This window comes from Plecotus auritus, assembly GCF_963455305.1.
Source record: "Plecotus auritus genome assembly, chromosome: 5".
Lineage (NCBI taxonomy): Eukaryota > Metazoa > Chordata > Mammalia > Chiroptera > Vespertilionidae > Plecotus > Plecotus auritus.
Window position 1 is genome coordinate 167,186,729 of NC_137776.1, and position 21,995 is coordinate 167,208,723.

The 21,995-nt window shown below is 38.9% G+C and overlaps 1 protein-coding gene across 1 annotated transcript in view; it reads right to left on the minus strand.

The window, feature by feature from the left end:
* SVEP1 (sushi, von Willebrand factor type A, EGF and pentraxin domain containing 1) overlaps positions 1-15,935 on the minus strand; it is a 149,887-nt gene extending 133,952 nt beyond the window's left edge. Inside the window, exon 1 of the mRNA XM_080670648.1 lies at positions 14,510-15,935. Coding sequence (XP_080526774.1) covers positions 14,510-15,040 — 531 coding nt within the window. The 5' untranslated portion in view covers positions 15,041-15,935. The remainder of the gene's footprint in view (positions 1-14,509) is intronic.
* Positions 15,936-21,995: the final 6,060 nt, after the last annotated feature.

The window sequence follows — 21,995 nt, forward strand, 5'->3', positions numbered from 1 at the left end:
AACAATGGCAAATATATAACTGGGAAGAGTATTTTTGTCATAACTAAGGTTTCTTATTAATACTTTAACATCAAATCAATCATATTTAGTATGTCTCATTTATTTTAAGTACTTACTCAGCTTCATAGACTGAAATTCGAGAATAAAAAAACAACGTTGGCTCAAGTAACATTTAGGCTATTTATTACAGTCTAGCCAAATCACAGAAGAACCAGAGGGTCAAAAAAGAACTTAATCTCAGATTTATATGCAGAATTTTCCACCCACATACATGCTTTAGTTATTAAACATGGACACAGATCATTTTGAAATGGACCCATAGGGACAGTACATCACATTGTGAAATGGTGTGCACAGGAATTGATGAGTAGCAGACTTAACCCAGACTACAAAAACACAACAGAACAAACATGCAAAAGACAGATCAACTTTCTAATAATGCCAAATTCCATCTCCCATTCTATAAACATGCAAGGAGTAAAGAAGATCTGGATAGCAAAAAGTCAAATAAAAATTAACGAGGGCTAACTGACATATCACTCTTAAAAAAACTGCTGATTTACTACAAGATAACAAAGGCACTATTAATATTGTTATGAATAAATATATAAAATTATTTCAGTTGACATGCTCGATGCCTATACAATATGACCAAGAGGCAGTTAGCTCATAAAGTCAAAGATGAAAATTTATTCATATGCTTCACATCAAGAGGTCAAAGGAAAAAGTAAGTAAAATAATCTCAGATGATATTTGGATACTAGTTTTATAAATCACTTAGGCAAAGAACAGAGAGCCCCTCAATGTGACAAAGAGAGCTATCATAAACCAATGGGCAAAATCATGCTTGAAGCATTCTCACTAAATTCAGGAACAAGGCAAGAATGCACCATCACTTCTGGGTGGGAAGTCTAGGCAACATAATAAGGCAAGAAACATATCTACTTCATTAGCTTAACCAAAGTGGGAGATATTTTGGGAGCATATGGGAATATCTCTCAAGGAGTGGAAAGAAGAACTGAGCTTCAAGAGGGACTGAAGTAGGAACAACCAAAGCACAGGAACATAGTGGCTACTCCCTCCAGCCTTCCATCTGTTCCCTTTTCTCAGCTTCTGTCTGCACATCTTCATTCACTCCTTGCATTGATAGGATTTCTCTGGTTTCTGTGTAGTTGTAACACCATATTCCCTAACTACTGGCAAAAGACACCCCTCCTCCCAAAACAAAACAAAACTACAATCCAAACTACCCTCTCAGAACTCTTTGTGCCCTAGTCCAGATTCCAGGGAAAAGAATGTAAGTGATGCATCTGAATCTCTGCATTGCCACCTCAATCCACATAGAAAGGGATGACACCCATGGGTGAGCAAGGTGTTTAGGAAGAGAATGGGTACTGCTCTCAGTGAAAGTGGTTGTTGACAGACATGGTCTACAGGAGAAAAGAGCTTCAAAGAAAAGAAAGAATTTAATGCTATGCCTACATTTATCCAGTAGAAAAACAGTTTTGGAAATTTATCAGGTCAAATTGTGCTCCCCAAAAAGTGCCAAATACCAGGAAACATGGTGTCGAGACTGGGAGAACGCAAGTATAATAATATTCATGCAATTTATGATTCAAAGCTGTTAAAGAAATTATTTCTTTTTACCAGGTATTTTAAGAGTAACTATGAGGAAAAAGTTTAACAGGAGTTTAGAATACATGCAAGATACAGAGAATCAAATCATTATATTGCAAATATTTGAGTTTCAGCAATAACACAACTCTAAAACTCTCCAAAAGCCGGATATATTTCAAATCAATTGTATTCACATATGCGTGAGGGTTGAGGTGAGATTTTAAATTCATGAACTTATCGTGTATTTTATTTTTTATAGTTATTGTAAATTTAGAAAAAACACATTTAATTGTGACATTTATTAGCATTCCAAATAAATGAGATTTGGAGTTTGTCTTGTTTTTCTTTTCTTGTTTTGTATTTTAGATTATATGAATGACCACATCAATTACCATTATGGGGAAAAAAAACTGCATTTCATATCTTTTAAACCCCAAATGATGAATGGGTGAGTTTTCAGAGATTAGACTATTTATCATATATACATATATATATATATATTATATGTTTAAGTTATCAATCAATGACTCTAGTAATATTTATATATGTCGTCATTCAAAGGTGTTGACTTTTAAAATTCCTTTGAATATAATATAGTCTCTGTTTAATTAACCCATTCTTACAATTTAATCACACACTTACACTTAAAATAGTGATAGTGTTTCTTAAGTATGTATTGGGTATTAAATAAATCTAGTTCATCAGCTCAAGTATTTGACAAAATATTTTCCTAAGCATTAATGATCATAAAGCTGATTGCTAAAAAGAGTTTTGATTTTACATGAAGAAACTACTAAAATATTCATAAGAAGATATTTTTCTTCTGTGAAATGGGATGGCATATGGAAAAAAGAAGAATATTATGATGGAGGGGAATACTGAGTCTCCCAGATTAGGATAAACTGAATTAAGGTGTAAGACCAAGTTTTATACTGAGGTCTGGCATATAAATTTATAAACTTAAGTTTACACTGGCTTATATTTTGAGACAGAGACTAGCTGTACCTAGACTAGAAAAACTGATTTTGAGTCATATTTCTATTTTAATAAAGGGTCTGAGGTTGAGTATTGATCTTGGATTAGAGGAATCTAAGAATTCAGAAACTAGGTAAATGAGAAGCCAGATGTGTTGCAAGGAGAAGGTATGACCTACTGCTTCAGTGGCTTGGTATCTGCAATGATTGGCAGATACATCTGTTAAGGTACATGAGGTGGTGTGTGTGTGTGTGGGGGGTGCTAGCCAATGCAATTATGCTGCATAAAATGACATGTGAGAGGAAATTTCCCAGCTTGATTGGATAAAGGAGTGAAAGATAAGGGTGATCACTTGGGATTATTAGGTACTTTAAAGAGTATCTGTTCAAATTAACAATCTCCAAATGTCTTAGTCCTATGTCTGTTCCATTTGGCCTTCTGCTTAGTCATCTACATACCCAAGTCTCGCTCATGGCTGCCCTCTCTGCCTCATGTCTTTTCAGTGGACTTCACTAGTGAGTATGTATCAGTGGGTCTTGCATCTACTAGGTCTTCTGACAATATAGCACAGAGGCAGTATTTCACAGTGGTTAAGAATTTAGACTTTGGCCCAGTCTGTCTGAATTTGAATTCTAGTATCTTGACTTACCAGCAGTGTATCTTTGGTCAAGTTACTTACATTTTTGTGCCTCAGTTTCCTCATCTGTACTTTGCAGATAACCTAACTGAGCAGGTTTTTCTGCTGCAAATATTTTTTAAAATATTTTTTTAAAAATTTTATTGATTTTTTACAGAGAGGAAGGGAGACGCATAGAGAGTTAGAAACATCAGTGAGAGAGAAAGATCGATCAGCTGCCTCCTGCACACCCCCTAGTGGGGATGTGCCCGCAACCAAGGTACATGCCCTTGAATGGAATCAAACCCGGGACCCTTCAGTTCGCAGGCCGAAGCTCTATCCACTGAGCCAAACCAGTCAGGGCTCTGCTGCAAATATTTAATGAATTCATATAGGGAAAATGCTTAGAGTGGTACCTGACAAGTAGTGATTACTCATTACCATTATCAGGATGAGTTCAAGGAACTTTTAACACATTTCTAGAATATGTCTGTCAAATGGGTAAACCAATTATAATAAAATTCAACATGTCAGTCTGAGCTGTGAATTAAAACAGGTCATCATCTTTGCAGAGGCTGAGAAGATAGGACAGAGGATTCGGGAAAATTGTGACCTATAACCAATAACCACACAACTCTGAGCCACGAAGGGGTGATAATGTCCTGGGGAGAGGAACAGAACAGTACCTACTTGATGCTATGCTGTTGGGAGGATAACATTATGAGTGGTTAAAGGACAGCGCTGATGATAATATGGAGAGGGGACATTATTGAAAACAGATGTCAGCAGATTCCCTCTGAACACTCTGGATAGAGTTCTTTCCAGAGGTGGTGTGTGCTTCCTTGACCAGATTTAGGGGGGAGAAAGGCAGGGATTCGAACCAATCTGAGATTCTACTCAATATTTTATATTGCCCCCTTGAAAAAGTGGTCTGAAGTGTGAATTACTACTCACCCCTGTTATACCCTATCATTTAAAAAGTCAAGCATTCACTGCATAGTCCTTTGAGAAGATGTTATAACTATCCTTGTTTTAGTTAGAATAGAAATCGGAGAAGTACAATGCTATACTAAAATAAAAACACGAAATAATTAAACATATATCTTTTCAAGAACTCTAAAGTTATAATGAATACCCATTTCTAGGTCTTGTAGCAAACAGAAAGTCAAATAAGATTTGACCTTTACCCTCAACAAGCAGAGGGGAGGCAGACTTCACCCGAACAGTAAGTGCTATGAAAGAGCTATGTACCCAATTTCCTTATCTAATTAACTATTTCTCCACAGTGTTAATAAACACTTTGGGAAAATAGCAAATACATGAATACAGATTCTGGAATAACTACACTTCTGTCTACTAAATTCTGATATTGGGTCCTATGCCTTGAAACTATAAAAGAGAGAATTTCAAAAGAGCAAAAAGTGAAAGGAAATGGGGAAAAGTCACTGGTGCTCTGTGTTTGTGGACTACCCAACACTGGTCCATGTGTGTGTTCTTCGGAGAATTTACCACCTTTCTCAGATCCCATGTCTAGCAGTACACGCAACAACTTCTTACTCCTGGAGCTGTCCTGCTTAGTGGGCGATACATCCCAGCTATTTCCCATGGTTCTCCTTCACCCATGCAAAACCCTGGCTTTGCCAAAAGTTGGTAGTGCAGGCTGCCCCCTTTCTGCCTATAAAAGCATACACTGATGATGCCCCCATCCCCATATCCCAGCATCTATGTCTCTTTGTCTGAGGACTTTTTTTTTTTTTTTTTTTTTTTTTTTTTTGGTGCCTAGAGAACATTCCATCCACTTGAAGGGGAGGTGGGAGTGACAGAGAATGAATGCCCTCCAGAGAGCAACTCTCAACAGTGACTGATGGAAGTTAGTCTCTAAATAATCCCAAATCCCTCGCAGTTGTCATAATTCTAAAGCTTGAATTCTAGACTGGTTTCCCGTCTTCCCCGTTGGGTTAAACACCGTTACTTTTTCTGCTCTTGGTTCTCTTGTCTCACTGTCCTAGCAATGTTTAGTGGGATCACCTCCCAAATAAGGTACTTGGACTTGAATCCTCATCTTAGGCTCTGCTTCTAGAAGAATCCAAAGGGGGACACTGGCCCTGTCTCTGGCTGGCTTTATCTCCATTAAATAGGCACTGGGGCAAACCAAGTCTTCCGCCCAAAAAAACCTGCCAACCAGTAGAGAGATAGCTGGTCTCCCACTGCTTAGCTGCTGGAAGAGGAAAGCTCTCTTGGAGATTCGGGAGGGATTCACCCTTCGGTATGAGCACTGCTCTCCCCAGAGATCCCAATGTTTGCTTTGTTTCTCTGTCTCTGCCTCTTGCTCCTCAGACATGGGGTGGTACAAACTAGAGTAGGATGATGGGTGGGGCCTGTTCTGCACAGTGTCTGTGACCTCAGAGGGAATGCACAGTCTCAGTTGTTGGCGGCTCTCTTTAAATGTACGCTACTCAGGGCTTCTCAGTTGAAGCCATGGGTCCTGGTGCCAAGTCTGGGGCAACAGAGGAAGTCACATATAACATCCTGTTACAGATGAGTATTTAACATGCAAATTTTTGCTGCTGATTAGATACAAACAGCCTACACTTTGGTATCTTTATTGCTAGCACCAGTGACTTTTCCCCATTTCCTTTCACTTTTTGCTCTTTTGAAATTCTCTCTTTTATAGTTTCAAGGCATAGGACCCAATATCAGAATTTAGTAGACAGAAGTGTAGTTATTCCAGAATCTGTATTCATGTATTTGCTATTTTCCCAAAGTGTTTATTAACACTGTGGAGAAATAGTTAATTAGATAAGGAAATTGGGTACATAGCTCATATTCCAACAATAACTGCCTGAAGCCACCACTTTTGGAGCAACGTTTAAAAGCCAGGCATGCATATTTTGTAGGAAATTGTGACTAAAAAGAGAGAAATCTTGGCTGGAAATAGCACTGTGAAAAACACAAATAAACAAATGAAAATTGCTTAATTTCTTTCAAAGTCCATATTAGATTCATCTGGAAAGGTAAAGCCTATAAAATTGGGTTAAAATGAGGCCTTACTTGCAGGTATGACTCAAATGGTGTAAGTCAAAATGAGTGAGCCTAGTTGAAAGAGATGCCGATATCAAAATACACTATCAAACAACACATTGGGACGTGCCTGAACCCTCTCGATCAACAACAGCAAAGAGGCTACCTTTTACTGCTGAGGACAAAAATCACACTAAGAAATGGAGCTTGAATGCTACAGATGAATTAATTGTAGAAATGGGCCCTTGACAGCAATTATTTCATTTACATGTGATAACATCAGTGGGTTAGAGCACATCTTTCTTCCCCAAGATTGTTCTCTGATGAGTATTACCAGGGAGAGCGAGAGAGACTGAGAAACCACTGGGTCAGCATTGCTCTCTGTGAGACAAGCCAAAGGAAGCCATGTTCTCCTGACCTCTTAGCAAGGTGATAGAGTCAGTTACTTCCACCCTCTGCAGCCTCTGTGTCTCCTCCTGGCCAGTTTTCGGGGCTCCTCTCCTCAGTGAATACCCACAGGTAGCTTGGCAAGCAGTGAACCAACCACTACCAACTGTGTGCAGTGTGTGTGTATGTGTGCGTGTGTGCGTGTGTGTGTGTGTGTGTCTGTGCACTCGCGCAGTTTTTTATGTGACTGGATTCTCAAGAACGAGTGTGACACTAGAAGAGAGGAGAGTGAGTACCACAGGCTAGGGGGTCAGTGATTTCCCAGCACACATTTTTCACATCCTGGAGGACTCAATGCTATAGCCCTTGGCATTGGACAAAAAAAGGTTGAAATTGTTTCATTTCAATTTCCTGATAAGAAACTAAAGCATCATTTTATTTCCTAAACAGAGCTGTATTGTGGAATAGAATTCAAAAGTTCTCATGAATATTTAAGATAAAACCTGACATGTAAAAGGATTGTTATCCTGGAGACCAGTCGCTTCAGGCTATGCCTTCAGTGCCCCAAAGATATGTCTTCAATCACCTGCCCAGGTAGACAGTAATGCTTCACTTCCTAGTAGGCAATACATGGTCATTACAACTAATTTTCCAAATTAGTTATTAGCAGAAGAAATGGATATATTTAAATAGGTGAATATACTGCCTGTAGATCACTACCATTAACATTTTGAAAATTTTCTTCCCAGCTTATTTTGAGTGCATATATTTTATGTTATGAAACTGGACTTCTATGGATACAGTTTTACATACTGACAGTAAACACACACAGCTTCAGCTCATTGAATATGCCATTTGGACAATTTACTATGTCATTAAATAGTTTTTAGAATGTGATTTTATTGAGTATACATATGCCAGTATGGATATATCTTTATTTGATTAAAGTTGGAACTTGTGGTTGCTGCTTCTAGCTTTTTGGGGAGTTACCCTCTAGTCCCCTTACATCCTCCAGCCCCTACTCTTCCTTTTCTCACTCATTTCTCACTCTTCCCCTGCAGAGGAGGATTTCCTCAGCCCTCCCTCTCCCTTTCTCTTTGGCCTTTCGCTGCCCAGAAGAACCTGTTTCACAGAGCTAGGCTCCAATGCGCCCAGCACTGCCTGTTCCTGGGAAGGCCAGTCACTCTCATTTAGAGAGTCAGTATTAGGAAGCTGTGCAGCAAAAGCCACATTCTCCATCACCAATATCATCATTGATTTTTTAAAATTTGTATTCTGCATTAGCAACAGTATATCCAATAACCAGGTACAGTATAGTGGGAATTATACAATGAAGGCAATTAGGAGCGTTTCAGCAGGAATTAAGAAAGTAGTGCATAGAACTCATAACCCCCAAAATATATTTTATATAATCCATCAAGAACTTACAACTTGAAAAATATCAACCTTGGACTTTGCTTCGTAAATGACTAAGTAAATTTATTAAATAATTAACCTTATTTAATAAATGACTCAATCATGTAGTATGTCCTGCTAAAAAACTTTCTTCAAAATGTTTATATTAATCTTATAGGAAGTTATTTTTCCTTAATTTTGAATGGCATCTTCACATGAAAGAAGATAGCTATCACTAATTTAACAGATGCAGTAATTATAACCTATCCTGATCTTCAAAGCTTCCACACGTACTTGAGCTATGAAAGAAATGTGCCCTGGATTTGAAAAAAATCTCTGTTGCTTAACTCTTTACGTAAATAAAACAGCAACTGCTTGAATTACCTCATGAGAAACACAGATAGCAAAGAAGATGAATTCTTTCTAAATCTTTTTGTGAAGATTGTTAAGATAATGCACTTACTTGTGTATTACAGATTTTTTCCCCACTGTCATTCACGTCAAGAGAAATATTGTAATCACACACGTGGAAGACAACAGCTCTCACAGAGCATTCCTATTCACAATTGGCCTCCAAACCTAGAGCAGGTTACTGTGTATAAGCAGACTCTCTGCCAGAAGTCCACTCTTCATATGGCCTGATATAGAACAATCTTTTAAAAATACATATATTTTTATTGCTTTCAGAGAGGAAGGGAGAGAGGGAGATAGAAACATCAATGATGAGAGTCATTGATCGGCTGCCTCCTGCATGCTCTACACTGGAGATCGAGCCCACAACCCGGGCATGTGTCCTGACTGGGAATCAAACCGTGACCTCCTGGTTCATAGGTTGATGCTCAATGACCCCGGCAAGAGAACAATCTAAATTCCTTTTACTGCAGAGGTCTCCAAACCTCAGCACTTACCCAAGAAAAGCCAAAGAACCAGGTTGTCCTGAAAAATGTCATGTGGCTTTGCGTGATTAGCAAGGAAACATCAATTTTATTTTGTAGTGTGCATTCCCCCATCACTCTCGGTATACTCTTTCATTCAGGAGTGAATGCCTTATTATTTAGAAGCTTCTGGCTTCTGGGAAACTAACCTAGGAAGCCTCTGTTGCCAAGTTGAAGTGGATTGCTCTGGAACTTGGATAGTTTCACGGAAGAAGTATAATATAGCACAAGGACTAAGGTATTTTTTAGTTAGGCAAAGCCTGTCCCTTCCATCTTGAGTAGGCCCAAGCCACCGCCCTTGATGGAAGAAATGAAGTGGGATTTCCAGACATTTCCTTGGTTAGACAGATGTTCTTCCTGACACACTGGTATGGCAAAGACCACTCCTTACTTCCTCAGCATCCATCCTTGTCTTTCTCTTTAGCAATAAAGCTCCATGAAACTAAAGGTTGGGATGAGACCGATTTTCCTACAATGAGATCTACATGGAAGTATTGTGTGATTGCCAGAAAGTCTCCTTAAAGAAGGATGTGACTGTCTTTGACGGTTCCTCCTTTCTGGGGCCTGGAAGAAGCATTCATAGTGCCCAGCATAAAGTGTGCTGTTTAGGAAGGCAATTTATAAATTCATGTTGGGAGAAAAGCCAAGAAGATAAGGCATTACAAACACTCATTCCCTGGGAAGGAAAACCTGAAGAACTTTCTGTTAATTTTGTAAAAGTTTTTCTTGTAATTTAAGTTCCAGGTGCTAAATCTTTCCCCCATTATATTGATTGTGTCTCTGAAAAAAAAATCTTTGCTGACTACAGATTTATTCTTTAGTCTTTGCACCTTTGATGAATGCTGGGATGATGTCTAAAACGAAAAGGTCTACACTGCAGTTTATCTATTCAAATAAAGTGTGATAATAGTGTCCACACATATACTCCCCATCAAGTGGCACAATCCTGATGCCAAATAAAAAGTAAAGCAACACAGTTATCCCTTTTCTTTAGTTTCTCACATGTGCTGAAAGATAGCAGTAAATTTCTCATGGGTAAAGGAAACTCTACATCTTGAGATTTTATATCAGAGGAGTAAGGTATCTGAATTGTGATGGGTACTGTGTACCTGCAAGCATGTGTCTATGTACTTTTATGTATTTGTATGTTTGTCTGCCTGTGTTTGTATCTGTGCATAATTGTGGGGGCATTCAGTTTCAAATGGAAAAGATCTGAAAAACTAATTTTTTTGGAGAAAGTAAGTAATAACCTCAAAAATGTCCCTATGACTTTCCATTTCCCCTAAAGGCCAGATCACAGTCAGTTCCAATATTAGCATTCTGTCCACACATGGGAATCTGATGGACTGCCTCACTTCCATGATATATAGGTTACATATTCAAACCCAAACTAGGTATATAGCTTGCCATTCTCAAACTGATTCTGTGATTAAACATGCTTGCCTGATCTCTATGGAAAAACCCATATTCAAACCTCCACCAATGCCATTTCTAAACACTGGTCATCTTCTATCAATTTTCTCCAAGCATATTTTAATTATTCCTAAGCGTGCTCAACAGAGGTTTGGAAAAGTTACAATAAAGACATGTGAGCTTCCAGGTTAGACAGGGACTGAGTCCAGCTGCATCTGCTCAGAACCCAACCAAAATGAGAAAAGCAAAATAAAACCCAGGGCAAGTTCAGTTCACACAAACTTTTGAGAAGTCTTCGCTTGTTAGATTACACATGGATCCAGACTAAAGAAAGGCACTGGGAACCTTGCTGGCAGTTCCACTTTCCAAGACAGGATGTAATATTTGGAAGGAGGAGGCTGAAGACAGAGTAGGTCTTGAGGCAAGCAGTGCGTACCCGACTCATTACCCATTTAACTGTTTTGGATCAACAGTACCCGGAGGCCCCCGACAAACCTGGCCAAGCCGAACAGAGGAGCTAATTTATGGCAAGTTTTCCCCTGATGCAGAGGTTCTTCTCTGATGGAGTGGGCAGAGACACCAGGAAGAAGGCCAGCCATGGGGACCTCAGGAGTACTTGGAGTGGACACCAACAGAGAACTGGGTCTGCAGAACTGAACCCTGCCTGGCGCCACTACTTCGATAAACAGAGAGCATCTTTCAGGAATTAGTTCAGCTTTTAAAGGCAAAAGTCTTTCAAATGTTGTAAGAGTCCAGAAATGAACAGATAAAAAGAAAGTTAGATTCAATAGATTGATGAAAGGATAGATGCTATCACAAACAAAATTAAAAGGCAAGTGAAAACACCGAGAAAAAATATTTCCATCGTATGTAGCAGCAGATGGTTGATATTACGAAGATTTAAAGAGCGTTTGCAAATCAGTAAGAAAAATAACCACCCTCAAATTAAAAAATAGATAATAATCCCAAAATATTTTAATGAGTATCCAAAAAAGAGTTCTATATGACAAATAATATATAAAAAATGTATTCAGCCTCACTGGTAAAGAAATGCAACTTACAATAGGATTCACTTGCCTGGCCAGAGTGGCTCAGTTTGTTGAGGTGTCATCCCATGCACTGAAAGGTTGAGGGTTCGATTCCCCGTCAGGGTACATACCTGGGTTGCAGGTTTGATCCCGTTGGGGAATGTACAGAAGGCAACTGATCAATGTTTCTCTCTCACATCACATTGATGTTGTTGTTTTCTCTCTCCCTTCCTCTCTCTATGTCCTTGGGTATTTTTTTTTTAATGTGACTCAATTTTTTTTACATATAAAGTTGGGAAGGCATATTTAAATGATACTAAACTGTTCTGTCTAGGTACTGATCCTAAGAGTACAATTTGGTACCAATTTTCTGTAGAGAAACTTGGGACATGTATCAAAGCCCTTAAAAAATGGGCATACTCTTTGATGCAATAATACCCACCACTTTAGAAATTTGCATTAAGGAAATTTTTAGAGACTTGGACAAAAATTTAGTCACACAGCATTGTTTGTAACAGCCTAAATATATCCCAATAATCAGCAATTGCATGATAAAAATAAATACAATTCTACAGTGGAATTCTGTGTGACTATGGAAAAGTGATAAAGTAGATGTGTATTTCTTATTATGGAAAAAAGACTGAAAATATGGTGGAAAGAAAATAAAATTACAAAAGAGGACATACAGTGCAATCCTTTTTGGTAAACATCATGTATGTACAATAGGTGTACATGCACAAAAACATACTTATTAACTAGACAACTGCAAAAAGTCAAGGGTATGTACCAAAGTATTACAGTGTACTTACAGAAACTTTTTCTGATTATTTTACACAATAAACACTCAGTTTCAGTAATATAGAATGTATTTTAAAAAAAGAAAAACAAATGAACTAGAGATTTCAACAAGCATGCAGCTACTGAAGACATAATAAAACAAAAATCAATGTTTCTATACAAAAATAATTGTTTAAATTTTAATTTGAAAAGATGTCATTCATAATTGCAGTATTGAATAGAATATATTTAGGTCTGAATTTTGAAAATATATGCAGGACTTAATTATTAGAAATCTATAACTTTACTGAAGGGTATAAACTGGTTATAAGTGGGTAAGCCATATTTTTGACGTGGAAAGACTACTATTGTAAAATATAAATAATCCCCAAGTTAACAATTTTTATATTGAAATTAAAATCCTGGATGGTTTCATTTGGAATATGTGAAAATGAGTTAAAAATTCTATTAGGTAAATAAATACATAAGAGTTGATGTTTAAAAAATAGATGAGAAAAAGGAGAATTTTCAGTACCAGATATTTAAGTATACTATAAAGTTATAATAATTAAAACATATCTGCAAAGCTTAAAAATAATAGATAAGCTAAAGTTAATAGCAAACCAGGAGGAAATCAAATTCCCCGTAAGTAGTTAGAGTATATAAAAGTGCTACTCAATTAAATTGGAAAAGGATGAATGGCTATTAAACAAATGGTGCTGAGACAACTGGTTAACCATTTATTAAAAAATAATATTAGACATATTTGTCATACTATACACTAAAATAAGTTTTAGGTGACTTAAACTGTTAAATGGAAAACTATTTCTACAATTTGGGAAATGGGAATGCCATTCTAAGAATATAAGAGAATATAGGTTCTTAAGAACAAAGTTTGATAGATTTAAATATATAAAAACTCAAACCATCTATCTAACAACACTGCAATGAACCAAAGTGAAAGACAGTAAACTGGAAAAACATGTACATCATATACAAAAAAGGGTTACCAGTCTTACTATATAAAGAGCTTCTACAAATCATTAAGGAAAAAAACACATTCCATTATTGTAAAATGGGCAAAACTTATGAGCAGAAAAAATACAAATGCCCAATAAATGTACTGAAAAAATGTTGATCCTCAATAAAACTAAAAAAAAAAAAAAATGATTTTGCTAAAATGGTACCTCTATTCTCCTACCAAATTGGCGAAGATATTAAAAATAATAGTACATGTTATATTGGTGACCATGTGGCAAACTTACTGCTGTGATACTGTACTGGTGGTAATGTACATTTATACAGCCCTCCAAGGGAGAATGGGCAGTATGTATCAAGAAATTCATAAATTTTCATATCCTTTCATTCAGAAACTTTATAGAAATTCTTCCTAAAGGAGTAAAAGGGGTCCAAAAATACATGTGTTTACTATGACTTAGCTAATAAAAGAAATCTGTGTCCAACTATAGTGACAGGTAAAATAAGTTATGACACAGGTATTCAATAAAATAGTATGAAACTAACACAGATAAACAACATATCTGTATTATATACATAGTAAAATGTATAGCATTTCATGATATAACAAATGAAAAATGCAGGCTACAGCACAGCCAGACACCAATTTGGTTAGAAGTCTGTACAGATGTGATACTGGGCAAATGTTCAGCACTATGTAAACAGTGGCTTTTTAAGGGTGATGGGATTACAGGCTTTTTTTTTTCCTTTTCCTCCTTTCTTTTTCATGATTTCCATAAACACTGGCTTGCTATTATGTGTCAAACACTTCTAAATATTCCAAATTTTCTTCAGCTGAATATGTATTACTTTGTAGTCAAAGTTAAATTCTGTAAAAGCCCATCATCTAAGCCTGACTTCCTCTTCCAGATACTAAGAATCCTGCAAAGGTCGCAGAGGGTATGCAATGAAATGCATATTGAAAGCATAAATAGCGTATAAGAAAACCGGGGAAATATGCACTCCATGTCTGATCTTTAGAGGCATTTCATAAGACACACTCACCTGTTCCAGCTGAAGCACGGTCTGTTCTTACAAGTGTGAATAGGATAGCATCTTAAAGACACCTTCCCAATGGGGTCCTCAAAGATGACCACTTAATGGGGCCTGACATCCAGGCAAGCATTTAAAATCCGTTATCCCATGGGACCCCCACAACAGGAAGGTAGTATGACTAATTTTGTGCAGGGGAACACTAGACTTAGGTGGCTTGTGGCTTGCCCAAGGTAACAGCTGGGCAGGCGGTGGTGGGTGGGAAGGGCCCGGGATGTGGGGAGCGGGGAAGTGGGGAAGAGGGGGCGGGTTCCGCAGAGGGGTGGGTGCCTTACCGCGGCTTGCTGGAAGGCGCCCTTGGTGTAGGTGCCACCACCCCGGTAGGTGATGGCGGGGATCTCGCGGCTGAGCAGGGCGCACTTGTGCTGGTGCGCGCGGCGGGAGGAGATGTAGTCAACGCGCGGCACCACGTTGTTCTTGGACGAGAAAGTCACGATGGCCACGCGCGTGGCCGTGGGCACCACCGGGAAGTCGGACAGCAGTTTGCGGACGAATTTGAGCTCGCTGAGGAAGTTGGCTTGACCCACGCTGGACGACTCGTCCACCAGGAAGACGAGCTCCAGGCGCTCGCTGAGCTCCCGCAGCCGCCGCACGCGCCGCCGGAACGCCTGGCCCAGCCGCTCCACTTTGCTCTCGGGCGCGTCCTCGCTGGGCACGGGGGGCGCGGGCAGCCTCCCCGGGGCCCCCGCGGCGGTCTCGGGGAAGAGGCGGAAGCTGAAATTGCGGGACGGGGACGTCTGCTGAAAGGTCGACCAGCCCGAAACGAGCGCTAGACCCCAGCAACAAAGGGCCAGGCGCGGCCACATCGCGCTGGAGACGGAGCGGCTGCCCCGCAGCTCAGGCGGCGACCCTGGCGCGGAGACGCTTGGCGGCCGGGCTCGTGGAGGGGCGTGCGCGGCGCGGGGCGCGGGACAGCGGCCAGGAGCCTTACCGCCCTTTCATCTGACACTGGGGACACAATCCAGACTCCTCCGGCAGCGGGGGGCCTCGGGAGGAAACGGCGCGCCCTCTTTACCCCCCTCCCCGTCTTTTTTCTCCTCTCTCCTCCTCCTTTCTCTCCCTGAAGCCTATAAAATGTTTGAAGGAAAGGGGGCAGTCAAGAAAAATCTCCCGCTTGCCTCCTTCTCTCCCTCTCGCGCTCTCTCTCGCTCACTCCTGCCCTCTCCTGCCTCTATCTCTGCCTCGGTCTCTCTCCTCCCCCTCTGGTTCTTCTCCCGGATCCAGCCAAAGGCTAGGAGATTCCATGACACCAGAACCCCGCGCGTCTGTCAGGCTGTCAACATTCCCGCAGCAAGCGCACCAGCGCCCAAGGCCTGATTGATCCCATATGTCTGGCAGGAGCTGCAGAGGAATTCACTGGAGATGGATCCAGATACCGAGAGTGCCACAGTAATTGGAAACACTTTGTAGAGGAAAACACACACGGACCGGCCAGGGAATTGAAAGCATCCTTTGAAAACTGCTTGCTCACCTTTTGCGTCTTTTCTCTCCCCTTCAGTGCCCCAAAGTCTTCACCAAATACATGCTTGACTTTCCTGGTGGGGATTTCTGGGCCTTGGTGTGAGTGCAGACTCTTGAGGGCGCCCTCAGATCACACCATATATGAGGTGTCTCTGCCCCACTGGGATGATTTGTCCTGGTGCTTCAGTCATGCATTTACTTATTCATCCTTTTTTTTCCCATTCAATAAATATATTTTTAACATTTATTGGGGTGATATTGGTTAACAGGACCATACAGGTTTCAAATGTACATTTCTATGATACATATATCACATTGTATGCTCACTACCCAAAGTCAACAAATATTTTTGAGTGCCTATTATGTGCCAGGACACTGGGTATAGAAGGAGGAACAAAAATTGACATGGATCTTGTCCTCACAGAATTTATAGGGTAATGAGCAAGATGGCCATTAGCCAGATATTCCACAAATAATATATATAATCACAACTGACCGTACTAAGTGCTATGAAGGAAAGTTTAGGTAGACAAACTTGACCTTGGAGAAGCCCGGGAAGCCTTCTCCGAGGACATGAAGTTTGTGCTGAAATCTGAAGAATGCTTTGGCGTCCCTTTTCCCCAGCCCCCTTCAGGTGCTCGCGGTTTGTTTCAACATGTGAGATGCCTTTGAATGATACTCAGCAAGTAGCTACTTTGAAACAAGTTGCACCTGGGAGTGCAGCAAGCTCCTAAAGGGGGTGGTGCATGTGCAAGAAGGAGCACACTTTGAGTAAGAGATGGAATCTTTGGTTAAGAGATTCCAGATAGGAGTCAGGAGTCCTGTGTAGATAAGCCTCTGCAGTTATAAAAACCACCTGAACTCAGTCACTTCCAATCCTTGGCTTCAGTTTTACATCTGTTTCATGATGGAATTCACTGATCTCAGTTTCCTGTCTCTAATATAAGATGATTCCATCTATATTTAATGAAATACCTTCAGTGAGAGATAGCACAGTGTATTGGTTGAAATGTGAGGGTTCTGGAATTTCTTTGCCTGGGATGAAATCTGGGCTCTGCCATTAACTAGTTGTATGAACGTGACATCAGTTTGCTCATCTATGAAATGGATTAATAGTAATAGCATATCAAGAGTTATTGTGAGGATTTAATCATAAAAACAAAGTTCTTAGGACAGTGCTTAGAATAAATGCTGGTTGCTATTTTGCCACCTTTAATCATAAATACTCTTCAAATCCCTATTTTTTCTAACAATACTTACAGAGTATCTACTGTGCCAGAAAGTCAAATACTGACAATTTAAAGATGAGTAAGACTCAGTTCCAGTCCTCCTGAAGTTCAAGGGCTATCGTAAGAGAACATCGATTTGCAAACAATTACAAAGCAGTAGGATGGCTGCAAGAATGGAAAAAGGGAAGCAAGATCGAAATCTTCCTGGGGAATGAGCAAGATCTCATTTGAGCTGAGACTTGGAAAAAGAAAACTTTTTGTCCAAATTTCATCTGCTCTGTTATTCTAACATATCATCCAGCACAACTGTTTCAGGACCTTTATGTGCCAGGCACCATGGCAACTACTCCGTGTACTCCCTCATGTGTTCCCTACAAACACCCAAGGAGGTAGACAATTACCTTAAGACTCTTTGGTTGCAAGGAATAGACACCCAACTTCTTGTGTAAAGAAAAAAGGGATTTCTTGGCACATGTAACTATACTGGAGAAAGGGCAGGGATAGATTGATCTCAAAAATGCCAATGGAGATAAAAAAAAAGAGAGAGACATATGCACTACTACTTGTAATACTTTAAACCAGTGGTCGGCAAACTATGGCTCGCGAGCCACATGCGGCTCTTTGGCCCCTTGAGTGTGGCTCTTCCACAAAATACCACGGCCTGGGTGAGTCTATTTTGAAGAAGTGGCGTTAGAAGAAGTTTAAAAAATTTGGCTCTCAAAACAAATTTCAATCGTTGTACTGTTGATATTTGGCTCTGTTGACTGAGTTTGCCGACCGACCACTGCTTTAAACAATAAAAAATTATTTTTAAAAAAGGCTTAGAAAAGGAAATCAAGAACTACTTAGGTCTTATATTTTTCTCTTGCTTCTGCTTTTCTTTGCATGTTAGATTTAGTCTCTGTCTTCAAATTTATGATCTGAGAAGGAGAGATTCTTTCTCACGAGGTCAAGTTAAAAAATATTAACACAAACTACCACCAGCAGCAGTAGCAGCACCACCACCACCTTAAAGAATTCCCACTAGAGCAGGCATGGGTTGTATGCCTATTCCTTAACCCAGACTGGGGTTGAGGGGATGGGGCATTATAATTGTCCTAATTTAGGTCAGACACTCACTGTGGCAGAGACACCTAGTCACCTACCTACCACATCTGATTTCCCCTTCTTGAACAGCAATAGAGTTCCTAAGTTTTAGCTGGGCACAGTGGTGCCTGAAAGAAAAACTACATATCTCAGCCAGCCTTGCCGATGGATGTGGCCATGGAGCTAGGTTCTGGGCAATGACATGTAAGTGCTGGTTTTGTGTGGCAGCTTCCAGAAAACCCCTTTAAAAGGCAGCTGTTATCTTTTATCTGTTGTCTCTTCCTTTTTCCCCTTACTCAATCTTTCCACCTGGAACTTGAATGTGGTGCAAAACACTAGCAGCTATTTTGGACCGTGAGACTGAAGGTCACATTCTAGGGATGGGTTAGTAATAAACTGGAAAGATCCTGGGTTCCTGCAGACTTCAGAGAGCAGAACTAGACCCATCTCAGATTGCCAATCTACCCCTTTTATTTTGAGTTTTACTGTCACATTCAGCCAAACTTGATCCTCACTAATAAACCCACATCTGTAGCCATGGAGGGTACCCTCTCAATATATGCTTTCATGAAGGCTACAGCAGAGCCAAGGGGACATAGTTTCTCACTGTCTCCTGAAGTTACCCCGAAGGTGACACAGATCACTTCTGTTCCATTTTACTGACCACAGAAAATTGCATGGCCATGTCTAACCCCAAAGGAAGTAGGGAACAACAATCCTACCATATTCCCAGAAAGCAAACAGCTAGAAATATTTGGTGAATGCCACACACAATTACCATATTGAGTCACATGACAATGGGAAGACGGTAGAGTTCAAAAAGCAAAGTAGAGGCAAAACCCTGGGAAGCTAAGTCTGGCCTAACGTTTAGGAGGTTCCTATAGAAAGATTTAGAAATCAGCTTCTACAAGAACTTTCTGATCTGTAGTTTGGGACAGTACGTTTATATTTACTATGTAACCATGCTGTTCTTGCATATAACCATAGTGAGTTATAGTGCCTGATTCTAGCAAGCGTTTGTGATTGAATAGCTGTGGGGAAGCTTTGCCTCATTTTCCTGGATTTACAACTCCTACTGCTGAGAATAGTTCTTCCTCCAAGTTTTGCCTCCTGAAGAATCCTGTCACTTTGCAGCCTCCACCACCACTGCTGCTGCCAAGAGATTGCCTGAAGTTTGGAAAGTGTGGGAACAGTGAGAGGAAAAACAAACACAAACACTCCTTCCCACTCTCTAAGCCTGAACTTACATGCCCCTTCTGGAGTGCTCTCTGTCTGCACCTCTGCCTACTTTTGGGTTTCGGACTGTTGCATTAAGCTCTAGTGATCTTGGAGAGGAAGAAAATGGTAAACTCACTGCTGGTTTGGTGGTATTTTAAATTCTGATCTTCTTCCCCACACTACCTGCTACTAGAAATATTTACTGTATTAACTGTCCTGAGTTCTCAAATAGTGGCTCCATGCACCCTGTACAGATTTTATAGTTGTATTCCATGGAGAGATAGGGTAGAGAATACTTATTCCATCTTACTCAGAATTAGAATCATTACTTTATATTTTAAATAATTTGATTTTCCTCCACTACTCTTTCAAGGTTTTCTGTTCACTTAAAGTTTTATATTTCTGAAGAACGTTTTAATGATTTACATTTTTTAGGAAATTGTTTTTTAATTTAAATGTAGATTTTAACATTCATTAGCATAAAGATTTAAGTAGCATACATTTTTAATTATTATGTGCTCCTCCATGTGTAAGGTGTTATTTAATTTCTTTCTATGCTATATATTGGCAATTTTACTTTTTTTTCTTTTGATTACTGTTATGGACATTTTATCTATTTAATGATTTTTAGAGAACCAACACTTAGACTCTTTGTTTTCTGATACATTAATTTACACTTTTATACTGACAATTTATTTTGTAGTTCCTTACCTTGAAACCTTTGTTCATTTATTTTCATTTTTTTTGCTTTTTAAATAAAGCTCTTGCAGATATAATTTTCTATCTACAAATGAGTATTAGCTTTAGTGTCATTATTATTTTCTAAACAACCTATAGCTGGACTTTTATTTCTGCTTTGGCCCAGAAATTATTGAAGGGGGTGATTTATTTTATTTTTATGTTATTATTTTAACTCTAGTGCTTGTATGTTTTGTTAACCTATTTTTAAAAAAATATATTTTATTGATCTTTTACAGAGAGGAAGGGAGAGGGTTAGAGAGTTAGAAACATCGATGAGAGAGAAACATCGATCAGCTGCCTCCTGCACACCTCCTACTGGAGATGTGCCCGCAACCAAGGTACATGCCCCCTTGACCGGAATCGAACCTGGGAACTTTCAGTTCACAGGCCAACACTCTATCCACTAAGCCAAACCGGTTAGGGCTTAACCTATTTTTAAATTAATTCCCAAGTTTATTTTATGGAGGTCAAAGAATAGAACTATTCTTACTGAAATGTCTTGTGACCTAATATATGAATAACGTAAAACATACCATTAGATTTTTGAGAAAAGTAAGCATTTTTGGTTGTAAGATATAAATTCTTCTATCTTATAAATCAACTTTATTGTATACATTAGCCAAATGCTCTATTCCATCTTTAATCTATTCCATCTGTTCAAGACTGAAAGTATGTTTAAATTCTGGTAAAGTTATTCTTTGACAATTTATATTTTTACTTTTAGGGTTTGCTTATAATTTTTGTAATACATTAAATTCTATGCATAAATGTTCATAATAGTTGTATATTCTCTATAAATAAAGATCCACTTATTAACAAAGTAATGTCATAATTTCAACAACGTAATATTAGCCTTTATTTATTAAATATATTTTGAATTTTACTGTGTCTGGATGGCACTTCAACTTAATTATAATAATCATTAATGTAAGCATCACCATCAGTATCACTATTTTCAATTTGTTTGATACTTCCATGCTCAGTCTTTTTATCCCCCTTTTCAATATGTCTCTCTTTGAGATGCATTAGTAGATTAGATTTCTGATAAAATTAAGAGATAAATATAAATTAAATCATAATAAATCAGATGAACATGTAGATGAAAATTTATGAGATTATAGGGTAAGGAAGAATTTTGTAAGCATACAAACAAAGAAACCATGAAGAGAAACATTAATTTATTTGACCATGTAGCAATGAACACTTCTATTCATCATAAACATTACAAACAAATTAAAAGAAAAATGACAAATTGGAAAATGGCAGAAAAAAATCTTAATATCCTTATATATAAAGCACTTTTGTAAGTCATCTACATTAGCAAGACAATTGAAAATATGGACAAAGGGTAATGGAAAAGCAATTCACAAAAGAACAAATGTAGGTGGACACCAAGCAGAAGAGAAACCATTCAACCACATGTGTAATTATGGAAATATGCATTATAACCAAAACAAGGAACTTTCTTTTTTGCATTTCATGTTGGCAAAAATTTATGAATATATCTTCAGTCCCAGAACTGCCTAAGGCTGGGTTGGCAGACACAAAGCACATGTGCTTCCATTCTTCCGTCCTCATTAATGTTCAACATTACTAATTCATCTTAGCATTCTTTGCTTCTGGACCCAGATGTGGTCTTGCAGGCCTTCTCATCAGGGAGTACCAGGTCACCACCACTAATTAATCGGGGTTGGTACTCCAGATGGAATCTATTTGCCATCTCTAAAGTTTGATGAAAGTGGAACTGTTCTACATGGTTAGTCCATGGCAGCTTGATCCAATAATATGATTGTTTTAAAGGTCTGATAATGATCATATCCTTTACCTAGGAATCCTTTCTAAGGAGATCATCAGAACATGAGCACACACATTTATGTATGAGGCTGTAATTTACAGTACTAAATACAAAAGCAAAACATTGGGAATATTGGAAACATTTTTAACATATCCTAAGAGAATGGTTGGATAAAGCATAGTAAATGCATACAAATATTTACATAGTCATTAGGCTTGTTTTCAAAAATAT